Source organism: Crocodylus siamensis, chromosome 9, assembly GCF_052110815.1.
Source record: "Crocodylus siamensis isolate JL-2025a chromosome 9, ASM5211081v1, whole genome shotgun sequence".
NCBI classification, from domain to species: Eukaryota; Metazoa; Chordata; order Crocodylia; family Crocodylidae; genus Crocodylus; species Crocodylus siamensis.
In genome coordinates this window covers 53,019,453-53,037,916 of record NC_143403.1, presented here as the reverse complement: position 1 = coordinate 53,037,916, position 18,464 = coordinate 53,019,453, and the positions used below count along the sequence as shown (strand labels likewise).

Sequence of the window (18,464 nt, the reverse complement as noted above, 5' to 3'; positions counted from 1 at the left end):
CAAGGAAAAGTCTCTTGCTGTCAACAGCTCTTAACAAATAATTCTTCACATAGGGTTTGTAATGTAGCTGTATGCAATGTGAAATATCCGGCATTGCCTCTGGTTGTTTTTTCTATAAAAGACTAGTTAGCTCATATACTTAACTCATTGAAAATAGTTTTCAAGCACCCAGTAATCAGTCCTCTCAGCCCCTTTGCAGATAAACAGATAATGATAATTACCTGATTTATGGATGGGAAAATAGAAGTGAAGATAGGTGTGGTCATTTTAAACTAAGATATCAAGGGAGCAGGGGCAGTGCAGGAGCAAAAGCCGGAAGTCTCCGGCAATCAATCCTGTGCTCTAGCCAATATCCTGTGCTGCTGGAGTGTGGCAATTTGGGGATCTGTCTTTGTACAGTGCATGGGTTCTGCCAGAGATTGTGGATTTGGTGTATAACTCCAATTTGCAGTATGTAATACATCTGTTGTGGGCTACCAAGGACAGCATTGTATGTCATGCCTTGTCTGGAAGGAGCTACAGAGCAAACAAAAGTCATTTGGGCTTATGTGGGCAGTACACTGGGTATGTCCTGGGCAGAAGGTACCAGAGAAGAGTGGGAAATCTGCTTGAGACAAAAGCTTTCTTAGTAGTAGAGGAGAGAGATGGCACCCATTGGCAAACGGGCATGATAAATGCCACATGTAGCAGTACCTGTCTTCTTCCTGGAAAGACTTACTGACCTAAGTCGGAGGCTCCTGGCAGATGTTATACTTAAGAAGCGATTAACCCACTGCACTAACAAAGTGTAATAACTTTGTGGCTGGTTCCCATCCCATCTTAAATTGAGAGCACAGCAGAGCCCTGAAGGGCTCTGGTGTGCTCCCCAAACAGCTGACCAGTACGCTGAGCCATTGCTGCTTGCTGGTACAGGGGGATCGTGATCACAGGCTCCCTTTGCATCCACAACAGGGCGTGATTGGGGTCCAATCCCCAATCCCACAACCATGACTCGTATCATGCGCAGATCAGATCAGTCCAATGTGTGTGAAGGAGTTTCTCCCTTGTGGGAACTTTCTCTGAAGGCAAAATAAGAAGATGCTTTCCAAACAATAAGATCCTGTGAATAGTTAGCAGCTTGGCAGGGCTGGATGAGCAGAAACCCAGGACCCTTCCTTCTCAGCCCCCCATCTCGTTGTGGGTGCAGAATTTCACCAAGTTTCTATGTGCTTCCTCCTTGGTAGGGGCAAGCACAGCTGCAGAGTCTCATTTGTCTGGGAGGTTTCCACTCGTGCTTCACTTACTGTTTTTGGAGAGTTAGTGACCAATGAGCTGTCTCTCTTTCTCTTGTTAGTCACTTCAGAACAAATTGAACATCTTCATCGAAGATTCAAGCAGTTAAGTGGAGACCAGCCAACTATCCGGTAGGGCGCTGCTTACCTCCTGTACTCTGTTAATTGCTCTGGCTGCATTTTTATAGAGTCCCCTTTTATCCTGCATATGTGTTCTCTCTGGAGTTAGCAAGCCTGCTAAAGAGCTATCTGGATGGTACTAGTACAATGGCTTGCAGGTGAGATCTTGTGGAATTGCTCTAAAAGGGACTGAAACCTAGAGAAGTGTTCTTATTTCAGAAGACGTCATCTCTGGCTTGGAGTGAAACAGACCCCATGGGATGGAGCGAGGGGAATACTGCTGCTACAAGGAGCAATGCTGGTTTAGAAAGAGATGATAAACTTAATCCCTGATCTCTTTCAGGTTACTGAGGGCACTTTTCCACACAAGTCAGATATTAATGGTAAAGTCCTGGTTGAATCTCAGTTTGGGTAGTTACCCAGGTTTCCCTTGCAGTTGCAGCTATAAATTATTTTCACTTCCTGGCCTAGACACCTCGGGACAATCATGTGCTGTGGACTGGCAGCCATCTTTCCCCCAAACAAAAAGTAGCTGTTTTGACCAAAATAAATACTGTAAAACTGGAAATAAAATCCATAAACTGTTGGTAAAGACGTACAGAAAAACAGTTGGGCTTTTTAAAATCAAAATATTCTTAGGAAATTTTGAAAAACAAATAAAGGAAAACCACTTTCTAGGCTTTCTTTTGAAAATGCTATGCTTAGTTTCTGACCAGTTCTTTAAAGCAGGGTTTCTCGGCCTGTGGGTCGTGACCCAAAAGTGAGTTGCAAGAATATATGACAGGGTTGTGAACAAACTTTAAAAATGGATTCTCATTTAAAGGAGGAAATGTGGGCATTTCAGCCTGCAAGAGGCTGCCTGGGCCCCCCTCGATGTCCCAAACCCTGCTCTGCCCCCCACCCTACATGCTGGGGGCAGTGGGTCGGGAGTGAGGTGCATCGGCAAAGCCAGGAGGCTGTTTTTTACTTAAACTATTTACTGGGTCGGGACTGGTCACTGATGTTTACAAATGGGTGCTCTAGGAAAAAGGTTGAGAACCACTGCTTTAAAGCATGTGTTTTAAGTGCAACAAGGCTGCTTCCTAACGTACTTGGTTGTTTGTGTGTTTTGTTTTTTTGGGTGGCTGGTCAACAGTGGAACAGCGCAGGATTACAGTGCCCCAACCCTGTCTGCAACCTCTGCCTGTAGAACAAATGTCACAGTATTGAGGCATAGCAAGCATAAGGGAGAGGGCAGGGAAAGGATCAGGGAAGATTACACTGAGAAATCTGGTCATCATTTCCCGTTACGCTTACAGGTTTGCCGAATACTTGCCTAACTGTATCCAAAGGGGAAATCTCACGTTAGTAAACTGATTGTTCATGTTCTTAATAGGATTGGCTCTAATAGGCAATGGCTGTCAGAGGGACGTTTTCACATGTGAGCAGGTATTTACCTCTGAGCATAGCCACTTCTTGGAGATGGTGCCCAATGTTGCGATAAGGGGGAAGAAGCTGAGTCATAGTAAGAAAACACGAGGCAGCATAAAAGGAAGTTCCCTCGCTCTGCTTTGTGTGCAAGGTCTCGGTTCTTCCCATATTGGCGTAATTGCTCCTGTGAATTCAGGCCAAGACCTGGCAAGAAGAGGCGGCTTAAAACAAGTCTGCCTGGGGCTTTAGTTATTGTTGCAGGCATCATAAATAAAAGATTATCATGTCAAGAAGCACAAAGGAACCCCTGGCGCTTCTGTGAGAGCATGGTGGGGCTGCAGAACATGTGGGTGTGTTGTCTGGAAACCAGCTTTCACTGGATGCAGTGCCCACAAAATACCAGGAAGCCTTGCAAAGGAAGAGGCATTTTCCCCTGCGTGGATAAATGGTAGTGAGAAACCTCTGCCCTAAATGGAGTGTGGGCGGGAGCATTTTCTGGAAATGCTTCCCAAAAGGGGGAAGGGTAAGTAAGTATGAAGAGTTTACCTGAAGCGGTTAAAATGCTGCTGATACTAAGGCAGCAGAGCAGAGTTCTGGTTTTTTTTGTGCTCACCTTGCCGAGACTGGAATGAATCCCCAGGCTGCAGGTAGCAGGAGACTAACTTCTTGAGATCCCTTACTTGGGGCCCTGACGCACAACTCTAGATGCTCCTGGTACTCGCTTGGCAAAGGCATTAGTTTAGCAGCCTTCCCAGCACTTGGCCCACAAGGGGCTGGCCTATAGTGGACCATCTGGATTTGATGGGAATAGCTGGTGAGTGCTGGCCTGGGAGGTGGATTCCAGCGTCCTGGTCTGCAGGGATACCCTGGGGAATCTGAAGCTGCTGCCTAGTTGCAGGGATGTTTACCCACCTGACTCTTCAGTGGGGGTGAGGACAGAGGAAGGATCTTTGCTGTATTATCCAAGGCATGCTAAAACCCTATCAGCATTGGTAGAGAGAGATAGCAGATGGGTGGACTTTCCTAGGCTCTCAGTTGAAGCCTCCCCAGCCCTTGGTGGTTGAGTGTAGTTCCCCACTCCTTTTTCCCCAGGTCCAGTACCTGAAGCTTTCACATGCCTTACCAAGATCCCCTCCAGTCTTAGTTCTTCATGTGATCTGAAGTTTGTTCTGCCACCTTTGACGACTCCTTCAAGTTCTCCAGGAGACCCACTGCATTCTGCGTCAGGACTTCGGGCATCCCCCAGCATGCTGGGTGCATCCCCGTGTGAATGATCTGTGCTCAGCACAACTGCTAATTCAGTGCCAAGTGTTTGCGCAGTCCTACGAGCCCTCGGGCACACCACACTCTTCAGCAGTGACTCAGCCTCCGTTTATGAAGAGAAGCAGGTTGACCTTTCTGTAGCTGCACAGTCTCATGGAGATGCAGTGGGGATGAGGTTGCTTTGCTCTGTGGTGTGACCTGCCCTGTAGGAGGTTGCTACAGGAGGAGGCACAGCCTTTCATAAACCCGCTTTGCATAATCTGTGTGCGTGACTTCTCCCCACGTCCTTCACGAGAATCAGCAAATGGGACCTTTCACTGTGATTGACGAGAGAGGTCCTGTGGCACCACAGCATACATATCCCAGTCTCCGGGCTGCCTGGTAGTGTCCTCAGCTTTGTCTCATAGGACATGCAACAAGCAGAGTAAAACAAGGTCTGTCTGGTGGAATACATAGTCTTTCAGCTTAACTGAAATGCTGAAGGAAACTTTGTTTGAATCCACCACAGTGAAAATTCAGAACAGCTGTTCCCCCACATCCTGACACTGCCCCCCCCTTATGTACTTATAGGCCACCAGCAAGTCCCCCTGAGCTTGCGGTTTTCCATGCTGAAGAGTCCTCTGCCTCAAACTCTCCTCATAAGGCTTGTTCTCTTCACTTCTGATCATGCGCGTGGCTCTCCTCTGGACTCTCTCAAGCTTCTCCAACTCCTTTCTAAAGTGTGGAGCCCAGAATTTGATGAGTACTCCAGTTGCAGCCTCACTGAGGCCAAATAAAGCAGGAGAATGATATCTTGGGTCTTGCTTGAGATGCATTGGTAGATGCAAGCCAGGGTTTTATTTGCTTTGCTGACTTTTATTTGCTTTGCAAGCATTATATTGGTGGCTCATATTCATCTTGTGGTCAATCGTGGCCCCCAAGTCTCTTTCGGTCACGGTGCTAGTGAGTATAGCACTGCCGAGCCTATAGGCATGATGTGGGTTCTTTCTCCCGAGATGGAGCACCTTGCATTTCTCTATGTTGAATGTCATCAGGTTTGATCCATTCACCTTGCAAGCCTGTCCAGGTCGGCCTGAATCCCCAGCCTATTCTCTAGAGCAGGGGCGGGCAATTATTTCGGGTGGAGGGCCAGAGTTTTGGCAAGCCATCAAGGGCTGCATGACAGGCAGCCGGGGGCAGATCTAAATATTAATTTTCTAAAATTTTTGGGTCCCGTGGGCTGGATAGGATGGCCTGGCAAGCCGCATCTGGCCCACAGGCCACATTTTGGCCACCTGCTCTAGAGTGACTGAGCTTCCCAATAATATGGTGTCATCTGCGAACTTAGTGAGTCCACTTCTGACACCCAAATCCAGATGGTTTATGAATGTATTAAAGGGTACTGACTCGGGTCCATTGACAGTCAGTCTTTGGGACCAACCTGAAACAATGTTTTGTTTCTGTTTCTGGCACTGACACAAAGCACCAAAGAGGGAGGTGCCGTTTGAAGAACTCGTGACAGGGAGGAGATGGGGTTTTCTGCAGGAGCCTGGTGATCATGGCACTCGCCTCGCTGTGAGAGCGCCAGGTTCAGATCCTTCCTCCGCCTCGGGGCACTTGAAGCCATGCTTCCTGCCTCCCAGGAGAATGGAAGTAGGATCATTGCAGCAGGGACTGGGCCCTGGGTACATTCTTGCCAACTTGCTCTGGAAATTCAAATTACTATATGTGAAGTGGAACGGCTTCAATGGCAGAGAGACCCATTTCACCCCAGAATACACAGTAACCTGACAGGGTGCTCTCCTGGCTAGTGGAAGCTGTTGATTCAAGTCCCCCGAGGTAGTGAGTACCCGAACGACTGGCCTTCTGAGTCATGGAGGAAGCAACGAGACAAACCACCTTCTCATTCTCTTCTGGTTTATGAAATTAGTCTGGGGTTTTTTTTCCCCCCCACTTAATGTCATGAATTTGCCCCAAACTCTGAGTGTAGTTTTAGGTCAACCAAAATTGCATTTTATGGGTAAATAAACTAAACCAAAAAGTTCACCAATCCGTAGTTAAACATTGTTGTACCAGAGCCCCAGATGTGGGATGCCTGTTCCTAGGCGAGCTGCCCAGAGTTCATGATGCCTCATTTGTTGTGGGATGTCGGTTGGGGTAGATTTTCCGCATGGAGCAGATGACTGAGTCTCTTTTCACTGCCAACCCCTGCGTGAGTCTATGTCTACCGTAGCCTTGCTCCAAATCTTCCAAGCTCTTCAAGAAAGCATTGGGAAGTGGGCTGATGATCAGAGCAGGATGTCACAGTTACTGGGCAAACTGCTACTCTGAGCCCTCCCAGTCCCATTAGTACAATCTGCCCCCCCCCCCGACTCACAGATCAGGCAGCAAGTACCTTGGCAGGTCTGATTCAGGCATGACCCTAGAGGCCTGTTCCATCGGGGACAATGGCAGTGATAAATTAAGGTACCATTTAAAGCAGTGTACCATTCATTTACACCAAAAGTATTTCAGAAAGGCCCTGTGCTTATAGCCCTACTTACTGTTTCAGATGACTTGCTTACTGTTTTTTTCCCCATCTTCCCCAGGGGGGACACTGTAAGGACGAACTCTATATATTCTTCTGCAGAGCTTCTGTATGTCAGGCTGGCTCCCATCCAGAGCTCACTGGCAGCTGAAAAGCCCTCCAGGGAAGAGAAGGTGTTCCTAAATGCCTGATACCTTTTTGAACCCCATGCTCCCAGCTTGGCAAAATTACTGTCTCACTTTGGCCTGAAGTCTGGCAGTACATGACTGTTCTGTACTTGCCTGCAGGGGTGCTCTTATTTGAGAAGCCGTTGTGTTGTGTTTCTGAATAGTCACCATTGAATTCCAGCATTAGAGACATATAATAAATGTTCTCCTGATTCACACTGAGACTTGGATCAATAGTCCTACAGGAAATTCAAAGACCCATCTACAGTAACTTCCCCTTGCTAACCCAACTACATACAACACTTACAAAATTGGATCCTAGGTCGTGCATAATACCAGCTCCACGTATGTCCTGTGACAGACTGAGACTCCTGACACCCAGCCCCCTACTCGAACCCAGCTCCTTCCCACGCTGAGTTTTTCTTGTGAGTCTTTATGTTGAAAGATTTACATCTGCTTTTCTGCCCCAACTGGGATTTACTCCCCCATTTCTTCTTGAGAGCAGTGATTGCTGTAGGGTAACTAGGTTAGCCTGTTCTGAGTGACTGGCTTCAAGTCTTTTCTTTGAGCTCAGCTGCCTAAAGCATGTTGCATGTCAGGTTTCTAATGAAAAGCAGGGAGGAAGGTTGTAAATTGGGCAGGTGCCTTCCCTTCCCCCAAGACTAACAAAACACACTGATCAGAGATCCCGTCTCAGGGATAATGAGATGCTCTGGAGAGGTCGCTCGCTCGCTCGCTCTCTCCAGATATAGCCAGGCCTCCTCCTCTCCTCTCCCCGAGAGCACTGTTTGTGATTCTCATTAGGCGCTTGCAGATCACTATCCAGACAGTAGCAGCTGACACCAGCTGCAGAAAGGTAGGAAAATTACAAGTGCTATCTCTAGAGATGATTCACACTGTCCCCCAGGGACTATTCTCTTGTTAGCTCACTGCGTGATATATGCACACCCGTGTGTGTGTAGCCACAGCTTCCTCCTAGCCCTTCCTGCAAGCAGGTCATGCAAGAAGGGCCACAGAGGCAGTGAAATAAAGATACTCCCCAGGAGAGCAGACAGGGGAGTACCCCCATGCTCATACTGGAAAGCAGGCTCCTCTCTGCCTTTTATCCTAGCTGCTCCCCAGTGGCCTATACTTGCAGCTCCAGGTCAGCGATGGAGTTGGCTATACTGCTCTAAATGCTGAGTGGCCAAAACTCACGAGTCAAGGCTCTCGCTAGTTTGTGCAACTTCAAATAATAGGTGTCGGTTTCTTTATATCAGCCCTGCAAAGGTGGTGCTTTTTTTGCGTTCATATCTTAAAGTTTTCTGCCCCAAAAATGAGGACTAGGCAATTTTTTTAATGACAGCTTTCTTCATTATGACGTAGCTGCAGGAGCTGAGACTTTTAGAAACACCAAATATCAGCAGTTTGTAACAGGCTAAAACAGCCTTGTTTTCAGGCTATACCCTTTGCATGGTCTGTATTTTTACCCAGAAGCATGGGGTTAAAAAGTCAGAAAGGTAGCTGAGTGAATAGGCAAGCAGGAGAAAGGAAGAAGCTCAGCACAGGGTATTGTGAGCGACACCACAAGAACTGAGGGAGGAAGTGAGAGAGAGACACTACTTCCTCAAGCCTGTAGTGAGTGGACCACAACTACACTGACTCTTACCCCCGAGGGGAACAAAGGGAGCAGCAGTTCTGCAAGATCAGATGCTACTGGGTGACGCGCTCCCTCAGCTGCCGTTACAGATCCATGATGAAGGGACTGATCTGAACATACTGGGATGTGTGGAGAGGACCATACAGGGCACTGGGAAAACATCACGTTACCAAAGAGATTAAAGTAAGCTGTTCCCCCTCCATGAGAATTTCTGTGTATACAAGCTGGAAGAGGATTTCATTGTTAGCACACCTGACTGTCTTGATTCAGTGGTAGGATCTGACTGTTCCTGTGCCAGTGATCACAGTACATTCATCTGTTAGTTGTTGGGGTTGTCCAGTACCTGAGTGGTGTTTACCACCTCCATGCGCACTGCTGGTCACGTATCGCTTTAACGGGGGTCTTCTTGAGGTAGAGGTGAACCTGGTTTTGCACTTAATGAACGCGGAGAAAGGGGAGTCGTGGTTTGAGTAGAACATTAAAGCATAACTTACATGCTGTCCTTGCACAGACCACCCCGATACTCCTCAGTTCTGGCCTCCAGCAGCTTTCGTTGGTTCGGTCCTGATGCTCCATGCAGCTCTGCTACCATTTGTGCAGCACTGCCTGCCTCTTTGACCGGTCTCGAGCAACTGCTGTGGCTTCTGTTTTCCAGGGACAAACAGTGGTGGAGCTAGTTCAAAACTTGGTACTTATTTTCTGCAGGAACTTTTAATGTTTCCAACTTTGTTTTCATTCTGATTTGGAAAAAAAAAAATCTCACAATGAAGCTCACCAAGAAATCATTTAATTTGGGGTTAACTGGAAAACAGATTCTGTGGAATTGAAATAGGTTATGCCAATGTCATTACTTCTATAAAATATTGTTGAGCTGAAAAAATCAAGGCCCTCTGTTCAGAGCATCACCTCATCCAATCACTGTCTTCTACTTCTTTTAAAAGGAAGCTGCATTGAAATCACCCCATCCCCACAGAAAGTTTAACCTATGAAAAGGTTTTCCTGTTTGACAAATAACATCTAGTCAGAAGATTTTTTCAACCAGGTCTCCCAGTTATTAATCTGAGGTCACTAAATGTGTTTCATTTGTGGCTTAAGATAAAGGTGAGTGCTAGTTTTGTGGGCACATGAAGTTGGAACTTTAAAAAACAGGGCAGAAAGGGGCCTCGTCAGGTCCTCTAGTTCAGGGGTACTCAACCTCCAGTCCACAGGCCAGATCAGCCCATGGCACCATGTCATCTGTCCCATGGGGCTCCCCATGGACATGGAAATTTGTTAGTGTGGGACACTGGGAATTAACACTGCTGCTACTCCCCTGCTGCTGAATCTCCAGGTCCCACACAGCTGGCTCAGGCCCACGGACTGACCTGGATGGCTTGCGGGGCAAAAAGTCTAGCTACTGTGGATCTAGTTCAACCCCCTGTATAAACCATCCCAGTCAAGTGTTTGGAAGTTGTAAAGTGCAGGTTAGGCAATCACAGAGATTCCCCAGCCAGCTGCAATCATGGGCTCTGGTGCTAGCTACCCTCAGAGCCAGTGGTTAGGCACCGAAACACGTTATCTCCTGAGGATGTGGGTTCTCTGCGACTGGAAGGTTTTAAGTGCAGGTTAGCATCAACCCAGACGACTATTCGTCTGAGTGCAGGTTTGGAATTTCAGCTCCAGGGCAAGCAGCGTGTGCTATAAAGGCACAGTGCCAACATCGAGGGTAAATTCCTCCTGCCCACCATGCTTCCCCTCAACCCAAATCTTCTGAAATCACACACTGAGCAATTATGGCTCAGAGATGGCAGAGGTTTCCCCCTGCAAATCCCGTCAGTTCCTCCCTCTGCCTCCCTTCAAAGAACATATAAGGAGACTGAGCAACACATACAATTGCCACCCATGTGCAGTTAGTTGGCATAGTTTTACAGCCTAATCAATGTCCATATGTGCGTCCCACAAAAACCCCAGGCAATGGGCTAACGATGGTCTGCCCTTGCAGAGGCTGGCTGCATAAAAGTTTTCCATCTCTGCCTTAAGGATCAACTGGTCTTGAGATATAAGTGCAGCTGGATTTTCCTGCTCCAAGTCCTCCTATGTTAAAGTGGTATCAGAAGTTGTTGTTCCCTTACGCTCAGACTCATCCATGCATAGCTGATTCCTCCATGTTTTCTTTTTTGTTTTACAGCAAGGAGCATTTTGACAACATCCCTGACCTAGAGTTCAACCCAATTAGGTCAAAAATTGTCCATGCCTTTTTTGACAAGAGGTAAGAGGAGCGCCCCTGGCAGCTATCGGGGAGGTTTGACGTAATCACATTTGTCCTCCTCTGCTGACCTTAAAAAATAACAGCCTTCATTTTCATCTCAAGCAATGGCTGGTTGTGCCAGGTCAGCAGCGGGTGGACCTGTGTTCTACCTGTTCTGTGGATGAACATGCTTGTCCCTTAAGCAGGACTTTTTATGGTTTATACTACAAAGACACTGGTATGGATAACTGGATATAGATACTTGAAACAATGATATCAATTGTGGGGAGGCAGGATGTCCTGCATTTCAGTCTCAGCTTAGCTAGTTCATTCTTACCTATTCACACAACATAATACTAGATTCTCGTAACCAGCATCACTTGGAAATCAAGAGAAGTGATTCTTTTGCTCTGTTGGCACTGATGAGGCTTCTCGTGGTGTACCATGTCTAGTTTTGGACTCCACACTTCAAGAAAGATGTGGACATATTAGAAAAGGTCCTGGGGACAATGACAAATATGATTAGAGGCCTGAGAAACATGACTTATGGTTAAAGTCTGAAAGAACTAGGGTTATTTAGTCTAGAGAAGAGAAGACTGAGGGAGGATTTGCTAAAAGTCTTCAAATACCTGATGAGGAAGATGGAGACAGACTATTCTCTGTGGCCACAGAGGACAGGACTAGGAACAATGGCCTCAAATTACTGTAGGAGAAATTTAGTCAGGACGTTTTTCTTTATCTCCAACCTATGAGGGTAGGTAAGTATTGGAAAAGGCTACCTAAGAGAAGGTGTGGAATCTCAAACCCTGGAAATTTTCAAGAGCAGGTTGGACAGATGCTTGTCTAGGATGGTTTAGTCAGGGATGATTCTTCCTTAAGCAAGGGGCTGAACTAGATGAACTCCTGAGGTCCCTTCCAGCCCTACGTTCCTATATGTCCACACTTCACTGTGATAAGTGGAAACTAAACCTTGGTCATTTAGCAGCTGTTTGATTCTGGGGTACGCTACCTCAGCTTAGTTTCCATTTTGTCAGATAGGAATAGAGGGGTGAAACAGCTGCAATGTTAGCTGACCTGAGCTTGCAAATGGGAAGTCTTCCCTTCCCTTTCTCCCTTCTCATTTTAAATCAGTATCATTGTTTTGTCTGTCTGCAGCCTGGATGTGAGTTAATGTGGGCTGGAGCCTGCTCCCATAGATTACTCTGATTGTATGAGCAGGCTGAGTCACATCACAGGTTGTGCCTGTGGATGAGTATTAAGGGGCTGTTGTGTCATTTTTTTTTAAAGATCTAAATGGGGGTGATCTCAGAACAAGAAAATTTAGGGCTGAATATTAGGAGAGTTAATGATAACAACTCAGTGCAGGAACAAGCCCTGACTTTTGCTCATTATGCCGCTTACAACAGTTTCACACTTGCCCTTGTGTGCTCCCTGGCTAGCTATATCCACCTGTGGCCTCTCATTGTTTGCATCCCACATCCACACTGTGGCAGGGACTGTCCTTTGTTGTTTGGTCAGTGCCCAGTACCTGCCTCTGGATGCTTAATTGATACAAATAATGATTATTGGCCTCCTAAGAGAAATGGTGGGAGCCCTGTTGATTAGGACATTTAACACTGAACCTGGCAACCTGTTAGTGTCAGTAGCCAATCTGTGCTAGAACGGGTGGAGATGGTGACCTAACCGGGTCCATTTTCTGACACAGTATGGAAAGTTGCTGGGTGGATTCTCACTGCAGGTATCATCATGCCTCCTTTGTGTCACTTCCATTCTCTGCTGTCTCTGCAGGAATCTTCGACAGGAGTCAGATGGATTAGCTGATGAGATCAACTTTGAGGACTTCCTGACCATCATGTCCTATTTCAGGCCTATTGAGATGAACATGGATGAAGAACAGCTAGATCACTTCCGGAAAGAGAAGCTAAAATGTGAGGCTTGCCATAAGTTCCCACCCTGAGGTCCTTGGCTTTAGAGGAAGGCTGCATGGTGAGGCCCCCCCGCCCCCAGCCCAGGATCCCTGCTCTAGCTCTTTCCATGCTCCCTTCTATTTGCAGTAAGCATTGGGTTCTTGGGCTACATGGGTATGATTCGGCTCTGAGCCACTGGAGCCCTGGACTGACTCCACTGCTGCCTTGTGTTTCCTAGTTCTGTTTCATATGTACGATTCAGACCATGATGGGAAGATCACACTGCAGGAGTACCGAAATGTAATGTATTGTTCCAGCCCCCCATTCTCCCAGCGTCTCTCCAAATGCTCTGCAACCTCTAAAGCTGCCTTGTTTTCCTTCCTCTCACTCCCTGGTAGGTGGTGGAAGAGCTGCTGTCTGGAAACCCCCACCTGGAGAAGGAGTCAGCAAGGTCTATTGCAGATGGTGCCATGATGGAGGCTGCCAGCATCTGTGTTGGACAAATGGTAGTAGCCACTGGCTTGGTGTAGAGCTGTGTAGGCACTGTAGCATGATGAGCCTGCAGTGAGGTGCCATGGGCCAGTTTGGTGCTGTTTAGTGGAAGCAAACAGCACTGAGTTGTTCTGGGCAGTGCCCTGCTGTCTGCTGCACAGTGCACATGGGCCTGGTGCTGTGCACTCTGCCTTGTACTCCCATACTAGCACTATGGGATCACATGGCTCTTTTCTACATAATGCTATTGTTTGGAGGAGGGTGGCTATGTCTGTGCACTGTCTGCTGCTCTTAGATGCAGCCACTTGTGCACGCAAAATTCATCAGAGCTCTGTCTTGCAGAGCAGCTGGCCCAGGTGCAGTCCCAGGCCCTGTCCAGACACCTCGTCCCAGCCCTAAGCATGTTCTTGGGTTCCCTGAAAGCAGTATATTCAGCACCTCACGGGACTGGAGCCTGGAGACCTCCCTTTGGTCCAGGAGGCCAAGGAGCCTGAGACCCTGTGGGGGGAGGACCTCCGTGTAGATGAAAGTTTTTGCCATCCTTTGTTGCACACAGTCGTGTAAGAAGCCCATGGAACTTGTGTACTGAAGGAATACCAAAAAAAACCCAGTCACCCTCCCCCTGTTGTAAGGAGGCACTGCTTGGTGCCTGCTCATTTGAGGCATTTCAAATAAGCAGCTGCAGTTTCTAACTAAGGCTTATTGCTGTGCTGAGAAGCAGGTGATCGCTGTTGACTGGGAGCCCTGCACAGCAGTCAGTAGTGCAGTGACTGCTTGGAGAGTGATGCCCTGGAAGTCCAGTCCAGTAATCGCCTTCTGTTTTGACAGCCTGAGTCCCCTGAAGTCCCATTCTGGGGACTGGATTTCCAGTCTGTGACTTCCTGGCTGCATTCAGTCCACCTCAGAGCCCCTTCTGACCTCTGAAATACCAGCTTGTGCCAGCAAAACACAGGCTTGGCCTCTTTTTCCCCACCCAGTTTTAGGCAATAATGATACCTTTGCACTGGAACACTGAGTAAAAGGGCCCCATTGTGCTGGTGGGACAAGAGACACAAAGAGAGAATTAATGATAGGCCATGATTAAAATACAGTGGAGGTGGTCTAAGTTCCCATGCTCAAATAAATTTTGACACAAGAAAGCATGCACATGTACATGGTGATGCCATTATGCTAGACAAATGGCAGTTTTCCTTGCACTTCATCACATGTACACGATCAAATCATCACGTGTACAAGCGCCTGATATGACCAGCTTAAGTGGCTGAGTGAGGCCTTCTGATTCCCAGCCTCAGCTCAGGCAATGCTGTCCCTGCCTGGTGTTTCAGTGTTGGTAACAAACTTTTAGCAGATTTAATTTCCTAACATGTTTTCTCTCTCTCCCCAAACTCCAGGAGCCAGACCAGGTATATGAGGGAATCACTTTTGAAGACTTTCTTAAGGTTAGCAATGATAGTTGGGTTACTCATGCTGTCAGTTTGGCAGCCCTGTTGGGCTGGTGGGGAGAACAGGGCTGAATCACTAAACCGCTCTGGTTATTCCACAGTGTAAAGGTCCTTTGGGCCTCTCACAGCTACACCTGCTAATCTTTCAAGATGCCAGTTTTCATGTAGTACCTTCAGAGGGGCATTGCAAAGACTGCTGTGTCCCTTTGTCTGTTGTCACCCAACTCCTGTTATCCAAAACTGAAGCAACAGGGCTGGTCTCCCATGTGGTATCCAGTGCTTAGTGCTCTTTTCTGAGAGGGCTCCTCCTAAGAGGAGGAGAGGATTCTGCTTGCCAAGTTGTCTTTGATGTGGGCAGAGGCCACCACCAAAACATGCCAGTAGGACAGTGGTTTCTGGGGTAGGGATGGTGTCCCTGAGTGAATTGCACTGAGATGCTGAATTTGTTTCTCTCAGATTGGTGGTGACAATGTTCAGTCCTTCCCACTGCTGAGACCATCCTGTGGGATGCAGTGCAGGCCTTAAACTGAGCAGCTCAGGGTCAGATGCCCTGCTCCTTTCTTGACTCCATAGGAACCCAGGCAAAGTCTGCTGCAATGACACGCTGTCGGGAGCAAAACCCAGCCTCTTCCCTCTGCCTAACCCTGCCTCTTCCAATTCCAGATATGGCAGGGGATTGACATAGAGACCAAGATGCACGTCCGCTTCCTAAACATGGAGACTATTGCACAGTGCCATTGACTGCGACTGGCTCCACAGAGTTGTTGGACCATGGGTACTGACTATGAGTGATGGAGCACAGGAAGAGGGAACTGGACCATGAGCAGAGGAGGGGGGAAAACAGCCTCTGAGAGCAGGTTCAGGTCTTTGATATCAGATATCTGTCATTTGCTCCCAGTGTGTGTGACTAAGTCCTATGATGTCCTCTAGTCCCTGTGTTCCCACAGGGGCTTCTTTGTGCTGTGTAGAAATGCATAGGGCTTAAGTGCCAACTTTTATCTATAATAAAATATTATTCTGTCTTTTTTTTTTTTTTTGCTCTGTTTGGGGAATGTGTGCCCCCCTCCCTGCCGCCCTTGCTTCAAGATGGTCCATAATCAGAGCCCTGCTTCTTCTCAACTCCTCCAGGACAGAGCAGCATCCTGTTAGCTCCTCCAGTGCCTAAGAGGCAGGAGTGTGAGGAGGAGCAGCTGGTGTCCTCAGCCAGTCAGCATGTGCTGCTGTTTCCAGGTCTGCGTTAGGTGCAGGAAATAGCTCTCCTCTGCATTCCTGAAGCCAACGAGATGCTGAAGGAGGATGGGCTATTTTTTGTGGGCAGTTTCCCCCTGTTGTTGCTGAACCTATGAGAACACCAGCACCACTCCAAAATATTAAACTGGAGTCAAAGATGTAACAGGAAATGAGATGAGAACTTTGTACCCTTTCAGATTTAGTGCATCAATGAACATAGACACACCCCACAAAGGGGATAATCCATGGCACAGATTGAATTCGTGGTGCCCTCTGACCTGTCTTTGCTCTACCCATTGGTCTATCACCTTCCAGCATCCCAACCAGAGCAGCTCCTGTCTCTGGAGCCAGGAATATCTCTGAATATGTCTAGTGCCCAGTAGAGTGGGGGCTCATAATTCAGTGGTGCCTTCTAGATTCATAGACATTAGGGCTGGAAGAGACCTTGGAAGATCATCGAGTCCAGCCCCCTGCCCAAAGGGCAGGAAGTCAGCAGGGATCATAGGAGCCCAGCAAGATAAACATCCAAATGTCTCTTGAAGGTGTTCAAAGTAGGTGCTTGAACCACCTCTGGCAGCAGTCTATTCCAAACCTTGGGGGCTCAGACAGTGAAGAAATTCTTCCTTATGTCCAGCCTGAAACGGTCATGGAGGAATTTGTGACTGTTCGATCTTGTCATCCCTTGGGGTGCTCTGGTGAACAGGCATTCCCCAGGATCCTGATGAGCACCCCTGATAAACTTACAGGTGGCCGCCACATCGCCCCCAAGCCTGCGCTTTTCCAGGCTGAAGAGTCCCATGGCTCTCAGCCTCTCTTCATAAGGTCTGTTCTCCTGACCTCTGATCACACATGTGGCTCTTTTCTGGATTTTCTCAAGCTTCTTCACATCCTTTATGAATTGTGGAGCCCAAAACTGGGGGGTACAATCCAGCTGCGGCCTCACCAAGGTTGAGTACAATGCGAGAATGACGTCCTGAGATTTGCTTGAGAAGCATCTATGGATGCAAGCCAGGGTTTTGCTCACTTTACTAGCCGCAGCATCACATTGAAGGCTCACACTCATCTTGTCGTCAATCATAACCCCCAAGTCCCTTTCATCTGAAGTGCTAGCCAGTGTAGCACTGCCAAGCCTACAAGGATGCTGTGGGTTTTTCCTCCCAAGGTGGAGAACCTTGCGTTTTTTGGTGTTAAACACCATCAGATTCTCATCTGCCCACTTCATGAGCCTGTCCAGGTCAGCCTGGCTCGCCCTCCTGACCTCAGGTGTGGACGCTTTACCCCAAAGTTTGGTGTCATTGGCGAACTTGGCCAGTCCGCTTCTGCTGCCAATGTCCACATCATTATTGAAGATGTTGAACAATATGAGTCCAAGGACAGAGCCTTGGGGGACCCCACTGGTCACTGGGCACCACGACAATTGACTTCCATCAGCCACCACCCTCTGGGTCCGACCACGGAGCCAGTTCCCCAGCCAGTGGCTTGTGGAGAAACCGAAGCCACAGTTGGCCAGTTTTGCTAAGAGGTGACATTTTTCTAGATGCTGCCATTATACAAATATTAATAATCTCAATTTGAGGCAAATAGGAACCTGCTATAAAAGATGCCGTCTTCTGTCTGATTTCTATCCCCACTCATGAACATGCTGACCTAGGAGGACTATTTAAAGGCTAAAACTCTGTAAGCTAGAAAGACTGGAAATGGGAACTTTACCCAGGTGTCGAGGAACTGAGATGCAGGATCACCCGGGCTGTTCACGTGTTTCTGGTCTTGGGAGATTGTAATCTTGCATGGAAAAACAGGGTGAACTTCTGTTTATTCTAACAGATATGTATTTTTCCATTTGGCATCACATGTGGATTCCTCTTACCAAGGGAGTAGGACAAAAAAAGGGCAAGATATTCTTTTTAGACATTCTAGAAAGTTTTTAAACAGCATTCTCATGTGAAATTGTTGGCACGAGAGATGTTCCCGTGTCACAACTGGGCAATGCAGGACAGTCTCAGCACAAGTCAGTAAAACTGTGATGCTGTTGTGTACTATTTAGGTATAAGCTGAGTGTGGCTGTGTGCATCTGCTGTAAGCAATTGCCTACGGGCCAGTAGCAATGTGTTGCCTAGCAAGCCTCTTAATTAAGGGGTTGAATAAAGTATACAGGAAACCTTGGAGCTGCTTGCAAGGGACTTCAGACTGGGAGTTATTTACTGAAGGATGTTATTAATGTAGGTGCATCTTGGTGGTGATTGGGAATTATAATAAAAGATCACCCTAAAAAATCTTTGCCTCTCACATATATTAAATTTCGGTGGGAGTGGAGGAGCAAGCAGCATGAGTTGGAAAGGTGTCTGAACTCAGTCTTCATCTGTGTTGAGAATTGAAATATATGTTGCTGTCTGAGGGAGGGAGGAGTGGAGGACTAGCTTGGACAGAGGGAGGCAGTGGTCCTGTGGCTCAGTGTGGAATGGGAGCAGTGATTGCCTCTTGCTAGTGCAGCTTGTGCATCACACAGGTACTGTGTCCAGACGTGCATGGACATTTGGTTCCCTGGGGACAAGTAGCAGTGGTGCGCCTTGCGCTGCTGCTAGTTCTCCCTGGAGGATGCCTGTGCCATGTGCGCTGGATATCCAGGGGTCAAAAAACCCCTCTGCGCTGCTCCCTTCCTTGCAGCATGGAGAACTGAACGTGTGGTACGTGGCACCACAGACATGTCTGTCATGCCACATACCGCACGGCTGTGCTTGTCTGGACGTGGCGAAGGTGGGTGATATGTTTGAGAGAAGCTATTAGGCTCTC

The 18,464-nt window shown here is 47.7% G+C and overlaps 1 protein-coding gene across 4 annotated transcripts in view; it reads left to right on the top strand.

Annotated features, from left to right (window-relative positions):
• Positions 1 to 15,466, top strand: part of TESC (tescalcin) — a 30,381-nt gene extending 14,915 nt beyond the window's left edge. For 2 of the 4 annotated variants that reach the window (XM_090063474.1, XM_090063471.1), the window contains exons 3-8: positions 10,544 to 10,624; positions 12,392 to 12,531; positions 12,749 to 12,810; positions 12,909 to 13,016; positions 14,394 to 14,441; positions 15,108 to 15,466. In XM_090063474.1, coding sequence (XP_089919600.1) covers positions 10,544 to 10,624; positions 12,392 to 12,531; positions 12,749 to 12,810; positions 12,909 to 13,016; positions 14,394 to 14,441; positions 15,108 to 15,185 — 517 coding nt within the window. In that variant the 3' untranslated portion in view covers positions 15,186 to 15,466. The other 2 variants (XM_090063473.1, XM_090063472.1) reach the window with 2 other exon arrangements.
• The last annotated feature ends 2,998 nt before the right edge of the window (positions 15,467 to 18,464 follow it).